Raw genomic sequence first — 19712 nt, forward strand, 5'->3', positions numbered from 1 at the left:
CAAACCATCCTTAAGGGTGGCTCAACCATCCCTAATAGCCAAAATAGGGTGGCCCGACTACCCCATAATTTGTTTTCAGTTTTTTTTTTTTTTAGGTTTAGCTTTTGTAATTGTTTTTTTTTTTTTAATTATTATTATTTTTGTAATTATTTTTAATTTTTAATTTTTTGTAAGGACATGTGGCATTAAAAAAATAATAATTTTTGTAATTATTTTAAATATTTATTTTATTTTTGTTAAGGACATGTGGGGGGTGACACATGGCAATCCGTTAGTTTGGACTAATAGAATGTGACGGAGGTACTAAGTTGGTCTTTTTCTATAACTCAGTTACAATTTGTGATACGATTTGTAACTTAGGTGAAAAAAAAAAAAAAAAAAAAAGTGAGAACCTTGATATTAAAAAGGTAATTAACCCGAGTTTTTTGTTTTAGTTTAGTTTGTTTGTTTTTTTATTTTAAATAATAATAATAATAATAATAATAATAATAATTTCTTAAATAAGCTCTTTTTTTTTATTATTATTTTTTTTTATGTTTACACTTTACCCCGAAGTAATTTATGTTTACACATTACCCCGATGGCATTTTCGAACTTTTTAGTTGGAAAGTGTCACATGCCATACACGTGACTTGGTTTCCGTCGAAAGTGATGGCCAAAATAAACGGATGAGTTTTTTTGTTAACGTCTGAAACTTTTTGTTGGAGTCTTTTGTCACTTTTTAAATATTGGGCGCCAAAACGTAAATGTGTAGATACTTCAGTAGGGTAAAATGTATTTTTCTATTTAAAATTTTATAAAAAAGTCATAATGATCATTTATCACTTTTAAGTTTTAACGTTTAAAAACTAACGGAGGGGCTAATTTGCATCAAATTAAAAGTTCAGGGAGTAAAATTGAGTGTTTTTAAAATTTGAAAGTCTTTTCAAAACGTGTGGTAGTTCAATGATCTAAAATGAAGTTTTCTCCAAATTTTTTTTTACTAACATAAGATTATTAGGGCGGTAAATGAATAAGTCTATTGTTTGATAATCTTATAAACTAAACTCAAATTTGAAACATTTAATAAATAAGCGGATCATGAGCACATAATTAGACTAAATTATTAAACGAGTTATACTTAACTGGACTCGTATAACTTTGTTATTATTATTTTGTATTGTATTATTGTGAGGGTTAAATACTCATTATCTTGTGAGTTTTAACGACTTTTTTTTTTTTCCACTTCAATTTCATTTCGTACCGTATTAAAGATGGTATATCTCGCGTATGGCTAGAAATAGAAATCGTACTTCTATCCAACTTTTACAAATAAAGGTCGAGCACTTTTATGTTTATGTCCGCACGTAAGAAACTCTGCAATTTAAATTGAATTTTATATGATGATATATATGTAATGTTATTGAATGTTATCAATATTTGTTAGTTTTATTTATCAATAGTTATAAATCTTATAACTCCCATGCGAAAAATATTTTTCATGAAAATTGTGAAAGAATTATGTATTTCTAAAGTGAAAGAAGCATGTAAAATATTTGATAATGAAAGAAAAAATTTCATAGTTTGACACAGAAGAAAGCTTCGCCGTATATACACATGCCCCGTTTCATTTGAGAACCAATTTTTTTTTAGTATTTCTTTATAAGAGCATAATTATTGCTTGCTAGCATTGGGGTCTAATTCAGTGTCACCTATTTTTTTTTTTTTTGAAAAGTTTTCATATATATAACTCCTCAAATTACTACTAAATTGACAGTATCTTTTCAAACTTTTAATTGCGACAATGTCCCTCCCCACCCAAAAGCCAGCTAAAAAACAAAAATGACCATAAATTTTTGTTAAAAGACAAAAATACCCTTATAAATTCGGAAAAAAAAAAAAAACAAATTTATAAATTTTCTACTCCTTCTTCTCTCCCTTTTTATTTATTTATTTTTTTTTTTATTTTATTAAAAGTATTTTCGTCATTAAGGAGGATATCGACAATTTTTAGCAGTTTGGTAAGTAATTATCGCAATTAAAAGTTTATACGGTACATTAACCAATTAGATGATATTTTAAGGGGTACATTCACTTTTCCCTTTTTCTTATCTCTTGGAAACAATGAGTCGTGCCTTGCAGCATGGCACTACTTTCTCTTCTAAATTTTCTTTAGAACAGAGACTAGAATAGAGGCAAGGAACTCAGGAAAAAAAAAGGACCAACTGATTGACATTGATCAAAGAATTACACAAAATTTGTTTCAAGGCGGTCTAATCTAAACCATTTTTATATGCACATCAGAAGCATTTTTACCCAGAGTTGTCAATCGGACCCAGGAAGTAATTTTTGGCCACTTGAGCTGGTGGTGCCAAAGCGTCTGACTGCAGCAGGGATGACCCGGGATGGTGAGAGCACCTCTGCAAAAGAGAACTTATATGTCTCTGTTCCTAACCGACTCTGCAACCATCCCCTGCTTCCAGAAAACCCATCAGCTACAACCCAGCAGTTCTTGAAGCCAAGGCTTGTTAGTGCTCTGGCAACTATTTTTGCCGTGTCGGAGTACCTGAATTATCTCAAAAATTCAACATCAATGTAATCAAACAGTCTATTTCACTCAATTTCCATGTGCTGAATCTGGAATGCACAGGCACACAACACAGCCTATATATAATATTATAAGAGATCATGAGGATGAAAAGCTTACGAGTCCATGATAACAATTCTGGAGCCTTTGTTGATTTTCTTGAGATAAGAAATCTTCAAAGCAGCTATTTCTGCTTCCACTTTCTTTGCATTTCTGACAAGGCCTCTTAACTTGCTTGGTAATTCTTCCAAACTGAAACGTTAAAGACAATACTAGATACATCAAGGTAGCCGACAGATGGAGGTGTCTAGACCCTTTGGCGTGCAGAAAATTCCAGAGGGATGTTCTTACTAATAACACTTCATTACTGGATTTTGTTTGGTTGAAGAGTTGTTACAGGAGAGGTCTAATATGGGTTTTCAAGACTGATTTTAGACTCAAATATGATGTGACATTTCAGTTTAACCACCTAAAACATCATGTGTGTTTAGTCAGACAAAATTACTTAGAAGCAAGGTTTCAATGGAGGTATAGTCCGCTTAGATATTGTTTATTGTTTGATCAGCGAAGATGGGGAGTTTAAAATAAATATAATGAAGCTGAAGGATTACTTACGGAATTGCAATCATCCTGTTCTTAGCACTAGAGGGAAGACGGGGAATTCCAGCCTTGTCCTTGTCCTTCTCTAATCGAATATCGATCATAAAGTGGTTTTTACTAGATATTAGATCAAGAGTTTGCGCAGGAGTAAGATCACCTAAAAGAGTAACAGAATCATCAAAACCTTAGCTCCACTGCGCAGCATTAGCTTGGTGTGACATAAATTTGAAAGGACAGGACCAGGAATATTCACTATCTTCCAAACATCTAGGTATAAATGAAGCAACTTAATATCAGAAGTCAATTAACTCACCTTGATAACCTCGAAGGCCAAAAGAGATGATAGACCAAATGGGAGGAAGGAGGAGGTATGTGAGAAATAATGCTCCTGCAGTTCCTACAATCACAACAGGATCTGTTGTCGAGATTTTTTCAATAGTTGATGAAGCTATAGGCTTGGCCCCTTCAATTACCTTTGTGGTCTGCTGAGCTGCATCTGCGACCGTCTGCAACCAATATATAATTCATTTTAAGAATATGAATTCATTTTGGAACTGAATGTAATCAAAAGATACTCATGCTCAGAGCAAACATCCATCTCAAAATATCTAACAAAAATTAATGTGTTGCTTGAGATAAAAATAATAAAAGGTATATGGAGGCCTTATATACGGTTATATAAAAAGTTTGAACACACAAATTAGTTGTCAAATATGGGACAATCCCAGAAATGACGACACGAAATGGAGACGAATTCATTTTATTGAAGTCATAAAAACATGCAAGGATTAACAATTCTAATGTTTCCAAGAGCAAGAAGACCTCTTCAGAACCCAGGCTACTACATTCATGGGCTAGTCCAGTGTCCAAATCATTTACTGAAATTTGGACTTGTTAAACTACATTAACGAAGTAGTCACTAGAAACAAGCAAAATTCCGTGACAATTAATTACTTTACAACCATCATTTTCAATTAAGTCAAAATTGAGAACACTGATAAGACCAAGATTGTCACAGTAAAACTTTTAATTACAAGCACTGCATTCCTCATTTAAACTAAAAATACTAAAGCAATTTTCCACAACATTCATTGCACAAACTAGTTATTTCAAGAACAAGAGCAAATATTCTTAAAAATTAGGGGAAACTTCACTAAGGACCCCCAAACTTCCACCCGTTTTGAAATACCCCTCATGAACTTCAAAATCTCTCAATTTAGTCCCTTGAACTTGCAATTGCTCTCAATTTGGACATTCCGTTAATTTTAGCTGTTAAAAATTTAAAAAAAGACCAAAATATCCCTGATTTTTATTTTTTAAAAATAAAAAAACGTTTTAGAAGTTGGAATTTTATACAAAAGTCAAGGGTATAAACGTCATGTGACATTTAAAATCTGACGGAGGGATCCAAATTGAAAGCAATTGAAATTTAGGGGACTAAATTGAGAGATTTTGAAGTAGGAGGGTATTTCAAAACGGGTGGAAGTTTGGGGGTCCTTAGTGAAGTTTCCCCTAAAAATTAAAGTAGCTATTATCTTTAAAGTTTAAGCTGATAAAAAATTGTGGATTTAATCATTTAATTCATATTCTAACACTTCCAACAATTATGTTCATTTTTATATCAATGTCAAGCAATACATACTTTGATAGAAACACATGGTGTGCATGTACTTGGAATTCATAGCTATTACAACAAACCTAAACACCATATTGAAAAAAAGAAAAAGAAAAAAGAAGGAAATGAATAAAAAGAAGAAACCTTAGCAGCACTGAGAACAGGCTGTGTGTCGAAGCCAGAGCTTTGAATTACTTCTTGGGCCTTCTTTGAAGCCTCGGAAACTGCCGGGGAAGCAATCTTCAAGGCCTGTTCTCCTGCCTGACTAACAATTGGCAATGCCACCTCGATGCCAGGCTTCAAAGCATTTCCCACAACTTCAAGAATATGCCGAGTGGTATCCAAGAAACTCGAACCCACTTCCTGAACCTTATCAACTGTTTTCTCCACCTATTGATTGAGAAAACTCAAATCAATTTCAAGAACAGGGTATGAACTGAATTGAAGAACGCTACTAAGGCTTCATTTGGCATAACAGGTCTAATATGGGTAGTTGGGCTGAACGGTTGTATCCCATTTTGTTAGTTGAGTAGTTAGGCCAATTTCAATAGTTAGTTGAGTAGTTAAGCCCATTTCAGTAGATTGTTAGATTTGAGTTCAATTGTATAAATCTGTAGAAGTATATTGTCGAAGCTATCTTTGGAGAATAATTTGAAAACCTTTCTTTCATTGGAGATTGACTATCTCAAATCAATCACCTTTATAACCAATTTCATTCACACAACTCCACTACCAAATTTTTTACAACGAAATTACATCAATTTCATACAAAAATTCAAGAGGCTTGGTACAAATGGCATCAGATCCTTTCGATACATCAGAAGTATTAGATGAGTTGGCTCTAAAACTGATCCAAATTGCAGGAAGGTATGAAGCTTTTAGTAGATAATTCCTAAAAGATTTCAACTCAATCCAGCGAAATTTTGAGCCAATTGAACAATCTTATGGAGATTGTAGAGATGGAGAGCCAAGAACTTGTTGAATTGCCAGAAGAAAAAAAGAAAAAGAACAATAGCAACAGCAAAGTGATAGCATGGAGCAGCAACTAAAACAAATGAAATTCATTAAAGAACACAATCAAGAACAAAATGGTGAGGAACCATATCCATTTCAATGCAGTCAAATCCATTACAATTACCACATCCAATGCCTTCTTTCATCATTATCCATATATCCTTTTTCCATTGTTAGGTTTGTTGAGTAGTTTAGCCCATCAAAACTTTTCTTTCTTTGTTTGGAGATTGACCATCTCGAATCAGTCACTCCTATCAACAATTTCATTCATACAATTCCACTACCACATTTTTAACAACGAAATTACATGAATTTCATACAAAAATTCAAGAGCCTTGTTACATTTGCCCAGCATTTCTGGTGCATTTTCCTCTGCTTGAAATTAACAAGTTGCTTAGATATCTCCTCTCATGACAAAGAGAAATCCTAGTAAAACAACATCATGATAAATGGGTATTGACCGAACTTGGAGAAAACAACTTAGGAGTCTTCTGGTTAGTAATTTGAGGAAAAAAAAAATAAAAAAAAAAATTGATGCTTCTGACCCTCAAAATTACTTAAAGTTTCGATCCCAAAAGCAAGAAAAGTACTCTCAAAACACTCACCAATGATTCCTTTACAAATATGCAAACTTTGTTTGAATCTACCTGAGCAAGAATAAGAAAGAAAAATATATGTGAACTTACATCAGTGAGAGTAGAGACTATCTGATCCTTGGAGAGGGTGAGAGCCTTCGCTTCATGGGAAGGAGTAAATAGAGCCAGCAGAGATATGGTGGTTGATGTTGGTAATGATACAGAAATGGGTCTGAATTGTTGTCTGAAAGAGGCTCTGAGCGTGGAAGATGGTGAGGAAGGAGTGGGAAGAGAAAGCCTGGGGGTGGCTGAAGCTCGGATGGTCAACTCCATAGCCGTTCGTGCCACAGCTCACTCTGAGTCGGAATGTCGGATACTAAAGCGTGCGTCAGCCTGTGAATATGTTTCTCTACTTGAAGGATCACAAAGGAAAGGATTGTGTGGTGAGAAAAAAGAGGAGGAAACGTAGCTGCTCAGGAAATAAAAAATGGACGAAATGTACCTAATGTTGGCAATAATAATAATAATAATAATAATAATTCTTTTACTCTGTTCGACTGGCTTGTAATTTGGATGTGAATATCGTATAATAAGATTTACTTGCTAAAATAAATTTTAGATTCCTAGACTACTTACTAAAAAGATAAATCTCATATTAAATCTCTTACATTATTTATTCAAATTACTATCAATTTGGGGTAATGTTAGAAGTCATTTTTATGTCCCTTTTCTTTCACTCCAAAAATGATGTGACTTCTAAAATCACATTGGCTTTGTGATTGATTATTATTGAATTTTGATCAAATTGTAATTTTAAAAGCCACCTCATTCTTAGAGTAGCACAAGATGGACATAAAAGTGACTTGTAAAATTACTCATCAATTTGGGTAGATAATTGTTTTAGATCCCAATCTCATTTCCTATTGGGTACAATTTATGATTGGCAATTCATTTGGTATGTCAGGTTGACTCACCGGTTAACCTCATATGTGTTAACCTGAATGTGTCCTATATAGTTAATTTGGTTAAACCCTTCAATTCTAACACGACGCATTAAAATAAGTGAGTGACTCCAAGGTGTAGCTAAATTGGCTATGAACTACGCCTCATGAAGCGGAGGTCACTAGTTCGAGTCCCCCCTCCCCCTTCTCTTGTGTGGACATGTCAAAAGAATAATAATAATAATAAAACAAGTGAGTGACATTACCCGATTCATATAACATATTTAATAAATAGTTTGTATTAAGTTTAGTTGACTCGTTGAACCTACTTAATAAACATGCCGTATTAGGTTGACTTAAACACGGCATGTTTGACATGTATATGAATTTAAATTAAAAAAGGATTTTTTGCTTTTTTATGAATTTGAATTTAAATGAATTTTAGCTTCTTTTTTTTTTTTTTTTTTTTTTTAAATTGTCAAAAAAAAAAAAAAAAGGTAGTTTAAATTTTACTGGTTCGTGGATCACCCTTGGGTTAAAGCAAGTTGACCCGAGATTCACTTGGTGCTTACTGTCAAACATTCATTTGATGCTTACAATAAGAATTACTACTTCCCTTGTTTTTCTTAATGATCTATTAGAGTATACATATCTGGGTACTAAACATTCATACATTGTTGACAAATTATGTATGAATTTGTCAACAATCATACATAAAGCACTTGACTCAAAGTTTATGGAGTTTGAGTCAAGTGGCGGCTACGCCTTCTAACTCATTTGAAGATCTCTAATGTATTTAACATAAAAGCACTTGACTCGTTTTGTTGATACTAAAAGAGGCGACTTGAATTTAAAGTTAAGTTGTTTTCAGTCTGGGAGAGACGCATGCATGAAAATCAATAGTTGAGTTGTAAGATACTGGATTAATGGTACTGAAATCTCTTGAGAAAAAAATCAAAACAAGAATGGCAAGTATCATACATAATTTTTGAAGATTACTTTTGAAATAAGATCAACACAATAACAAAAAGAATCAGACATAATATTTGAAAATTATTTATAGAATAATATATTTTTTTATTTGCAAGAATTCTGCTTTGTTTCAAAGTTTATGGATATTTTTGTATTTCTATTTCTTTCTTTTTTTCTCCAAGCATTTTGCTTAAAAGTATTCAAACTCAATTTATATAAAGGCATATTGTGCGTATTATTTTCCAATTCAATTTTGGAGATGAATAAAATTTTAGTCTTTTAGAGGGTGACTAGCTAGGGTCTTTCTCTTGAGTAATTGTTATTTCCTCTCTTCGTGAGCTCCTTTTACAACATTTAATCTTAGTTTTTGTTTATTGTCATATGCTGTCAGAATAGTCATAATTTTGTTATGAGTCGTATGGTCCCATTAATCTAGAATAAATGAGCATTTTCCTGTTTAGTAGAAAAACACTTGAAAAATATGTACTCAACCCGTGTGTAAATCTTAATGGTATGTAGTTGCCTATGCAATTTTCTGTAAGGCCTCGTTTGTTTGGGCTGAAAACAATTTTGGAAAATGTTTTTCGTATTTTTTGGTGTTTGGTGTAACGGAAAATAATAGTCAACTTTAGGACCTGACCGGGACACCACTGAGACCCCTTCAGGACTCGCTGGGACCCAACTAAGCCACCTCCGGTTCATTGCCCAAACAACGTTGGGACTTCTCTAGGACCTAGTTTGGACACTACTAGGACCCGTTTAGGACTGCAATGAGACCCAATCTGGACATGTTGAAAACAGATTGGGCCACTACCCAAAGTTCGCCGATACCTGGTCGGGACCCTGCCAGGACTCGGTCGAGACTTGCCGAGGCCTGGTTGAGACCTAGCCGGGACTCGATTGGGAATTGGCCGTGACCTAGTCAAGAATCACTAGGATCATTGTCCTTGGTATAATTTATGTAAGCATTGGGATCTTATTTGAATTTTTCTTGTTGTTCAATTAAACATGGTTTGAAATGCGCCTAATTGCCTATGTAATACAAATATGTGGCTTAGTACCTACATTGTAGGGATTATTGAAAGAATTGAGCCTGTTAGCTAGTCAACAATGATGAAGATAAGGCATATGCATCAATCCAAACATTCATTTGATCCTTACCATAAGAAATACCACCTACCTCGTCTTCCTTGATGAATCTATTAGAGCACACCCATCTAGATAATAAACGTTCATACATTGTTGACAAATTGTCTACAGTGGTGTTTTGTTTTGTTTTGTGTTTTTATTTCGTCTTTTGTGGGGACTACATCTTCTAAGTCATTTGAAGACCTTTGATGTGTTCAACGTAAAGCACCTGACTCCTGTTAGTCAGATACGACATATATATCATATATATTTAACCATAATTAGTCTCTCTAGTTATGGCATGTTTTTGTATTATAGCTATAGTATCTTGTAATTAATCGGTGGATTTTAATTACCTTATTTGTTCTCCTAGATTGTTGTAATCACTGAGATACAGCCTGTAATTAACTATACAATTCCTATATAATACGAGCAACCCTCACATTGAGAGGTATTTAATTCAATTGACATGGTATCAGAGCCAAAATCATCTAAATTAGGGTTGTGATTCGAGTTTTTTGAGTTGGGTCAGGACTAAGCTATTGGTCTCTTTGGCTATCGATAACTTCAGGGGAAGTTGTAGATAATTCTAGTGAGGGTCTAAACTGCTATTCAGCAGTTTCTGTTGAGGGTAGGGAATTTATTCTTATCGAAATTTCTCCTTAGTGGCTTTCGGCAGACTCTGTAGAGGTTGTTGGTAGGTCTTGTGGTTGCTATTCCTTGCTAGAGCAGTCTTGGAATGGCTATCGGTGATTTTTAGAGGAGTTTGAGCTGTCAGCATGGAGACTTTGGGGCTGCCAGTGATCTCTAGAGGAGTTGGGGCTGTTGGTGTGGAGCCTTTAGGGCTGCTGGCGATTTCTAGAGGAGTTGGGGCTATTGCATGTGGAGGCTTTGGGGTTGCCAGTGATTTCTGGAGGACTTGGGTTACTGTTCGGGGATTTTTGGGTGGGTTGCTGATTGCGTGGACTTGGTATTTGGTGTTGTTTGGTGCGGTGAGTGTGGACTTTGGGCTTGCTGGGCTTGGGCTGCGTGGACTTGCTCTTCAGGTTGGGCTGCGTGGACTTGGGCTTGTTGTTTGGTGCTGCGTCGACTTGGACTTGCTGGGCTTGGGCTGGTTGCTGTTTGGTGCTGTTTGACTTGCGTGGACTTGGGCTTGCTGTTCAATAGATCTGGTGGGCCTGTTACTCCTTTATCAGGTGTTATACTTTCTAATTTTTGATTTCATCATGTCTTCTAGCGAGACTTTTGGGGTCCGTTTTACTGTAAAACATTATTTTGCTTGAGAATTCCAGTTTCAATTGTTTGTCATGGGAAAAGAGTTGTGGGGCCATATTGACGGTAGTGATCCAGCTCCTACGGAGACTAAGGAATTGGCTAAGTGGAGGGTCAAGGATGCACGTGTGATGTCCTAGATCTTAGGCTCTGTTGATCCTCTTATTGTGCTCAATCTGAGGCCCTATAAGACTGCTAAGACCATGTGGGAGTATTTGCTGAAGGTTTATCACCAGGACAATACTACATGCCGTTTTCAATTGGAATATGAGATTGCTAGTTACACTCAAGGCAATCTCTCAATTCTAGAGTATTTTTTTGGTTTTCAGAATTTGTGTGGAGAATTTTATGATATGGTTTATGCGAAGGTACCTGCTGCATCTCTCTCTGCTGTTCAGGCTGTTCATGAACAGAGCAAGAGAGATCAATTCCTGATGAAATTGCTCTCTGAGTTTGAGGTTACTCGCTCAAATTTAATGAACCGGGATCCTTCTCCATCTTTGTATGTTTGTTTTGTAGAATTACTTCGTCAGGAGCGGCGTCTTCTCACACAGGCTACGTTCCAACAAGATTTCAACTTGAATCTAGTAGCTTATGGGAAATGGAAGGGTAAGGATATGTGCAAGGTCCAGTGTTTCAGCTACAAGGAGTATGGTCATATTGCCGCCAACTGTACAAAGAAATCTTGCAACTACTGTAAGAAACAGGGCCACTTTATCAAAGAATGTCTCACTCGGCCTCAGAATCGTCAAGCTACTACCTATCAAGTTGCAGTGAACACTTCTGCTCCAGTGATGTCAGTTTCTTCTTCTATGGCCAGATTAGCTACTCTTACTCCTGAAATGGTCTAGCAGATGATTATGTTAGCCTTTTCCGCCTTAGGACTCCAAGGTAATGGTACTATTTCATATAAGTCTTGGCTTATTGATTCTGTTGCATCCAATCACATGACCAGATCGTCTGATACCCTTTGCATTGTTCGTCCATATCATGGTTCATCCCATATTCAAGTAGCTAATGAGAGTCATTTAGCTATTAATGAAGTATGAGATATTAATCATTCATTCAGAGATGTTTATGTATCTCCTGGACTTTCTAATAGTCTTATTTCAGTTGGTCAGTTAGTTGGAAAAAACTGTGATGTCCATTTTTTTCGTGATGGTTGTCTTGTGCAGAATCAGGTGTTCGGGAAGACACTCGCGAAGGGGCCTAAAGTTGGCAGACTATTTCCACTGCACTTTTCAATTCCTAGTTGTTTATCTTTGGCTTGTAGGACAGTTAACACTTCGAACGAAGTATGGCACAAACTTTTGGTCATCCAAACTTTGTTATTCTATCGCATATGTTAAATTCTGGTTTGTTAGGCAGTAAAGAACGAGTTTCTAAAAATTTGTCATTTGACTGTTCTGTATGCAAACTTGGTAAGAGTAAGACTCTTTCATTTTCTTCTCATGGTAGTCGTGCCTCAAAATGCTTTGATATTGTGCATAGTGATGTATGGGGCATTTCTCCTATAATTTTTCATGCTTGATATAAATATTTTGTGACATTCATAGATGATTTCAGTTGGTATACTTGGGTCTATTTTCTTCAGGCCAAATCTGAGGTCCTGTCTGTTTTTCAGACCTTTGTAGCATATATTGAGAACCAATTTTCTACAGGTATTAAGATTTTGAGGTCTGATTCTGGTGGAGAATACATGTCCCACGAGTTCATGATTTCTTACACCACAAAGGAATTGTCTCTCAATGCTCTTGTTCTTATACTCAGTAAAATGGGGTGGCAGAACGAAAGAACCGACATCTCTTGGACATTGTTCGCACCTTATTGCTTGAGTCCTCTGTTCCTTCTAAATTCTGGGTTGAGGCATTATCTACTGCAATTTACTTAATTAATAGACTTTCCTCTCAAATCTTGAATTTTGATTCTCCTTATTATTGTTTGTAGCATTAGCATCCTAGCTATCTTAATCTGCATACTTTTGGATGTGTTTGTTTTGTTCGTTTACCTCCTCATGAACGTCACAACCTTTCTGCTCAGTCTGTTAAATGTGCCTTTATGGGTTATAGTATTTCTCACAAAGGTTATGTTTGCTATGATCCTTGTTCTAACAAATTTTGTATATATGGTAATGTTGTTTTCTTTGAGAATCAATGTTTCTTTTCTACACATGTTGCATCATTGCCTGAGATTAGTATTCTACCTTGTTTTGATGAATTGCCTCCTCTGCCTGAATGGTTCAAACCTGGAATTGTGTATACTCAATGTCTACCGACTTTGCCCCTTCCCGAGATTGACCCTTCATTTGAAACTATTCCGACAACTTCTCCTCAAATTGACCCGCCATTTGAGACAGTTCCTGAGTCTAGTCCTCGACAATCTGCCCGAGTATCACGTCTTTCTGATCGGTATGGTTTTTCCCACACTTCTTTTAATGCTACTTTGTCTTCTATTTCCATCCCTACATGCTTTTTCCAAGGCTGTTAAATATGAATGTTGGCAGAAATGGATGGATGAGGAACTTCGGGCTCTCCTAGACAATCATACATGGGACGTGGTTTCTTGCCCCTCTAATGTTAAAGTCATGGGTTGTAAATAGGTTTACTCGATTAAGCTTCACTCTGATGGGACTCTGGATCGGTATAAGGCACGATTAGTTACTCTTGGGAACATGCAAGAATATGGGGTGGACTATGAGGAGACATTTGCTCCAGTGGCAAAGATGACCACAGTGCATACAGTTATTTTTATTGCCACCTCTCAAGGATGGCCACTTCACCAGATGGACGTAAAAAATGTTTTTCTTCATGGTGATCTCAAAGAGGATATTTACATGACTCCTCCTCCGAGTTTGTTTTCTTCTCCATCTACCGCTGTGTGTAAGTTAAAGCGATCTCTCTATGGCTTAAAACAGGCTCCCCGGGCATGGTTTGAAAAATTCAGGTCTACTCTGCTTCGCTTCTCCTTTGTTTAAAGCAAATATGACTCCTCTTTGTTCCTTTGCAAGACTCCGACTAGTCTCATTCTTTTACTTGTGTATGTGGATGATATTGTCATTATTGGCACTGACTCCAGTTTGATTGCCCATCTCAAGCAGAATCTTTAGGCTTCTTTTCATATGAAAGACCTTGGTCTTCTTACATATTTTTTGGGGTTGGAGGTGCACACTGATTCTTCAGGTATATTCTTGAATCAACACAAATATACCCAGGACTTGATTAGCCTGTCTAGTCTTCAGGATTCTTCTTCGGTGAATACTCCTATGGAGGTTAATGTGAAATGTCGAAGTGAGGAGGGTGATCTTCTTTCTGATCTTACTGTGTTCTGACAGTTGGTAGGCAGCTTGAACTATTTGACTATTACTCGGCCTGATATTTCCTTTGCTGTCGAGCAGGTTAGCCAGTGTATGCAAACTCCACGCCATCTTCATTTAGCTGCTGTTCGCCGTATCATTCGATATCTTCGGGGGTCACCTGGCCGTGGGTTGTTCTTTCCAACTGGCTCTCCTCTTCGCTTTGTTGCTTATAGTGATACAGATTGGGCTGGATGTCCTGATACTTGGCAGGCTGTCACAGGTTGATGTATGTTTCTTGGTGATTCTTTGATTTCTTGGAAGAGTAAGAAACAAGCTCGCGTTTCTAAATCATCTATTGAATCCAAATACCGGGCAATGTCTGCTACTTGTTCTGAGATTGTCTGGCTTCGTGGGCTTCTGGCTGAGCTTGGTTTTTCTCAATCTGATTCGACTTCCCTTCATGCTGATAATAATAGTGCCATTCAAATAGCTGCTAATCCTGTTTACCATGAACGTACGAAGCATATTGAGGTAGACTGTTATTCTATTCGAGAAGCCTTTGACACTCGTGTTATCTCTCTTCCTCATGTTCCCACTAATCTCCAGATAGCTAACGTTTTCACGAAGGCCATGACACGACAGCGTCATCAGTTCCTTGTGGGCAAATTGATGCTTCTTGATCGACCATCATCAATTTGAGGGGGGATGTCAGTCAGATACGGCATATATATCACATATATTTAGCCATAATTAGTCTCTCTAGTTATGGCATGTTTTTGTATTATAGCTATTGTATCTTGCAATTAATAGGTGGATTTTAGTTACCTTATTTGTTCTCCTAGATTGCTGTAATCGCTGAGATATAGCTTGTGATTAACTATACAATTCCTATATAATACAAGCAACCCTCACATTGAGAGGTATTCAGTTCAATTGACAATTCCCTATTTTGTTGATGCTAATAGTGATGACTTGAATTTAAAGTTGAGAGTTCTATTCAATTCGAGAGACATTGGTGAATGAAAATCAATAGTTGAGTTATCAGATACTAAATCAATGGAATTTAAATATCTTGACAAAAAATCAGAACAAAAATAGCAAGTATCAGCCAAAATATTTGAAGATTATTTTTGGAATACGATCAACACAGTAATATAAAGAATCAGACATAATATTTGAAGATTATTTATAGAATAATTTTTTTTCTTTGTTTACAAGAATTTTGCTTTGTCTCTAAGTTTAGAGATACTTTTGTATTTTTATTTCTTTCTTTTTCTCCAAGTATTTTGCTTGAAATTACTAAAACTCAATTTATATAAAGGCATATGGTAGGTATTATTTTCCAATTCAATTTTGGAGATCAATAAAATTTTAGTCTTTTAGAGGGTGACTAGCTAAGGGTCTTTCTTCTTATTTCCTCCCTTCGTGAGTTCCAATCAAAACATGCTGAGAACCGGTTTGGCCATCGCCCAGAGTTAGCTGAGACATCGTCAGGACCTTGCCACTACCCGATCGGGACTCTTCATGACCCTATTGGGTCTCTGTCGAGACTCGATTGGGACCTAACTAGGACCTAGTCAAGAATTTACTAGGACTAGATTGAGACACCCTCAGACATTATTGTAATTTAAAATTTAATGAGTGAATTATATATATAACGAATCTGAAGGGGGAGGGCTGATACCAAAAAGGGGGAGGGCTGATACCAAAAAGGGGGAGGGGGTGGAAGCGCAGTATGCATAAAGATGCAGGGGATGAGGGGAGGTGATAATAGATGCAGGAAATAAACAAATGTAAATCAAAGCAGTAGAACCGACCAAGATGGCGGTATGACAATTGTATAATCAAAATAAACAACTGAATTTAAAAGCAGTTGATAAAACTTAAACTCAGAAAACAGATAATCGTTATAGATTATATGATAAAAACCTTTACAGGAGTAAGCGTTAGGACTTACTGAAGTAATGGATAGAGAAGAAGAAGAAGAATCTGAAGGGGAAGGGCTGGAGGATAGAGTGTCTCAAGGAACCTCTCAAATAACCTCTGCCTTACAATGGGGGAGGGGAGCCCGTTATATAGGCTGAGCAAAAGCATAAACAGTAAATTACAATCATGAGCCGCGTTCATGCGGTCAAAAGCAAACAGTAAAAAGTAAACAGTAAAGGCACGTCTGGCGCCAGTCTGAACAGTAAAAGTATCAATCTGAAACAGTAGCTGTCGGCACTGTAGTGTCGGCAGACAAATCTTGAACAGTGGGTGAACAGTGCATCTGATCAGTAATCCTGCGCGTGTCGTCCGGACATGAACAGTAAAAGTGAACAGTGATTTTGCACAGTAACTCCAAATAGTGGTGAATAGTGATCCGTCTAAGATTAAAGAGAACCAAATTCTGAAAACCAGCCGTTAGGAGCTAGCTTTGTTGAGATGGACAATTCTGGCCGTTATGGGGCCAGTTCTTGGAAACCCAAATTATTCTTTATTATCAAGAGGACCAATAGAGTCAAGATAGGTCTGAATCCATTGCTTCTTTTTAGAACAATATTTGGGGACAGGAGGAGGAGTTGGTGCAGAGTATGGCACTATGGCATCATATCTGCGAGTCATAAGCTCAACTTTTTTAACAATGGGACCAATTTTTGGAGACATTGTCCAAGTTTTGCATTGAAACCAGCGTCTTTCAATTTTTTCTTGATTTCTGGCATATTTCCATTTGAGAAACCAAGGAATTCTGAATTCTCTGGCAAAATAAAGCATGGGAGAAAAAATAGGATTGTAATGGGCAAAAAAGCCTTTACAGGCAACATGAGAAGAGAATAGGTGAAAAGCATAAACAAGAGGATCTGGAAGAACATCAATTGTTAGGCCAAAATAATCCCACCAATGTTTGAACCAAGGGCGAAGCAGGCAATTGAAATCTTCAATGAAAGTAATGAACCAGAAGTGTTTGGACTCAAGATTCTGGTAGAGCATAAAGCGAAACCAGGCATTGACATAGTCGTAATATGAGAAACAAACTGGGGAATTAGTAGATGGAAGGAGTTGAGATGGGTGAGAACCCCATTCTTCAACAGAAATGAATTTGACAATATAGGCAATAGTCCCAACAGCCGTTAAAGGGTTGTCTTTCTTGGGAATATTCCTGAATTTGATGGATTTGGTTTTGATTAGAATATCAGTGAAAAATGATAAATCTTTCAGAGGATGCTCAGGAATCCAATGAAAATGAGCAGGGAAATAATTGAAGGCTAACTGTCCAGGAGTCCTGGAGAGATCCTGAGAAGAAAACAAATATTGTGAAAATGGAAGAGTAACCCATGGGAAAGATAAGACAATGGGATTAGAACTTGGTTCCTTCTGAGAACCAGGTTGGGAGCTGGATTCCGTCTGGGAATCTGAAGCAAGAGGAATATAACCATGAAAGGCAGAAGAATCTGACTGGACAATAAGTGGGGATTTCCCAAAAACACATGAAGTATGGGTTACAGGTTCACCAAGGAAATCAAGGGGAATCTGATCAAGTGGGATGGAGGGACAAGGTTTTAAAACAGAGTTAACCTTTTCCTTTCCCTTGTTGCTGGCCATTGTGGCACTGCAAGAATTCACGGGTAAGAAAATCAGGTATTGAATTGTTGGAGCCTTTGATGTATTCAATATCAAAATCAAAAACACTTAAAATAGCTTGCCATCTGGCAAAAATCTGTTTTGATGCAATGTTTTCAACATCTTTTTTCAAAATATACTTGGCAGATTTACAATCGATTCGCAAAAGAAATTTTTGATTGAGCAAATCAAACTGAAATTTGGTAATGCACAAGACAACAGAAAGTATTTCTTTCTTAATAGTACTATAATTAATCTGCGCAGAATTCCAAGATCCAGAATGGAATCGAACAATTTGTTCAGAAGATTTTGGGTTAGATTCTGATGAAACAACCTGTTTCAGGATACCTCCAAAGCCAATATCGGAGGCGTCAGTATCAACAATCTTGAAAGAATTATCAGAAGGGATGCCTAGACATGGGAGAGTCTTGACATGGAGTTTGATATCTTTGACAAGAGAGGTATGGATATCAGTCCAAGGGGGAGGATTGTCTTGCAACCTTTCAAATAAAGGTTTACAATGTTTTCTCAAATCCTTGTAGAAATCAGCAATATAATTCAGAGAACCAAGAAATCTTTGAAGCTGTGATTTCTCAGTGATGACATCAGGGAATTTATCAGCAAATTGAATTGCCCTGTCAATAGGACGAATTTGACCTTTAGAAATATCAAACCCAAGAAATCTGATTTTATCTTGGAAGAGTTTGATCTTTTTGGCAGAAACAACAAGCCCGTTATATTGAATAGTTTCTAGAAACGATTTCAAATGTTTCCAGTGTTCATCAATGGACTTTGAGAAAACAAGGACATCATCAATGTAAACAATAGTGATATGACTGAATGGGTTGAAGATATCGTTCATGATATTCTGGAACTCACTCGGGGCATTTTTCAAACCAAAAGGCATAACATTCCACTCATAGTGACCAAAAGGGGTAGTAAAGGCCGTCTTGTACCTATCACTATCCTTAATCTGGACTTGCCAAAAACCAGACTTTAAATCAAACTTAGAGAAGACAACAGCGTCGTTCAGACGGCTGACCAAATCCTTCCTATTAGGGATAGGATACCTAATCCATTCTAACACATCATTGAGGGGCTTGTAGTTAATGACTAACTTGGGAGCACCTCGTTCTAACTCAGCATTTTTCATGACATAAAAAGCAGCACAGGACCAAGGGGACTTACTCTTTCGAATAATACCCTTAGCAAGCAAATCAGCAATTTCTTTTTGACAAAATTCTAAAGTCTCGGCATTCATTTGAATAGGCCTAGCTTTAGTTGGGATTTTGTTTTCAGAAAAATCTTTAACATAAGGTAAAGAAACAATATGCTTTTTCCTATGCCAAAAAGCATTAGGAAGGTCAGAACAAACAGAGTCAACAATCAAGGTATTGAAAGCAGAAATTTTGATTGCAAAAGCTCGTCCGAGAGCTGTTCAGCAATCTTCTTATACCTTAATTCTTGTTTGAGGAAATTGAGTTGTTTATGCTTAGCAGAGACTAAATTTAAACAACTGTTATCAATTTCAGATTTAGTAGCAAAAGGAAATTTAACTTCAAATCCCATTTTAACAGTTGAAACACCTGTGTCATCAATTGTTATGGGGTAAAGCATGGCAATGAAAGGCAAAACAAGAATGACTTTATCAGTCACATTTTTAACCAAAACAGCAGGGATATGAAAACAAACACTGTTCTGGCAAACATGAACATTGTTTAATTCATACTTGATATTCAACTTTTCTCCACTGGCAGAATGCAATCGTTCAGTGGATTTGTCAAAATATTTGCTGGGAATTAATCCTTCTTGGATACAATTCAAATCAGCACCAGAATCAATCAAAGCAATGACATCAAGGGTGAAATCAGGAGAAACAATGATATGCACGTTAGAATGCCATTTGGGAGGAACTACTTTGTTGATTAAATTGACAAAATGGGTTTTGTCAGAAACAGAGATAGGGAGATGCTTATTCTTTTTTAAATCGACCATATCTTTCCTGATGTTACGAATCTCATATTTTAAATCTGAGACTGTAACTTCTTTGGATTTTTGTTTTGAAAATTTTTCCAAAGTTTTTTCAGGAGATGTTTTAGTATTGCTTTGTTCCTCATGCTTGGTTAGAACAGAA

At 36.4% G+C, this 19712-nt stretch overlaps 1 protein-coding gene across 1 annotated transcript; it reads right to left on the minus strand.

Annotated features, from left to right (window-relative positions):
• Positions 1-2189: 2189 nt before the first annotated feature.
• Positions 2190-6817, minus strand: LOC132184241 (calcium sensing receptor, chloroplastic). Its single transcript, XM_059597797.1, has 6 exons — positions 6482-6817; positions 4926-5171; positions 3480-3672; positions 3182-3323; positions 2687-2818; positions 2190-2545 (listed from the first exon to the last, which is right to left on the minus strand). The coding sequence occupies exons 1-6, from the start codon at positions 6701-6703 to the stop codon at positions 2305-2307; spliced, it is 1176 nt and encodes a 391-aa protein (XP_059453780.1). The 5' UTR covers positions 6704-6817; the 3' UTR covers positions 2190-2304.
• Positions 6818-19712: the final 12895 nt, after the last annotated feature.

The sequence above is a fragment of the Corylus avellana genome, chromosome ca6 (assembly GCF_901000735.1).
Source record: "Corylus avellana chromosome ca6, CavTom2PMs-1.0".
Taxonomy (NCBI): domain Eukaryota; kingdom Viridiplantae; phylum Streptophyta; class Magnoliopsida; order Fagales; family Betulaceae; genus Corylus; species Corylus avellana.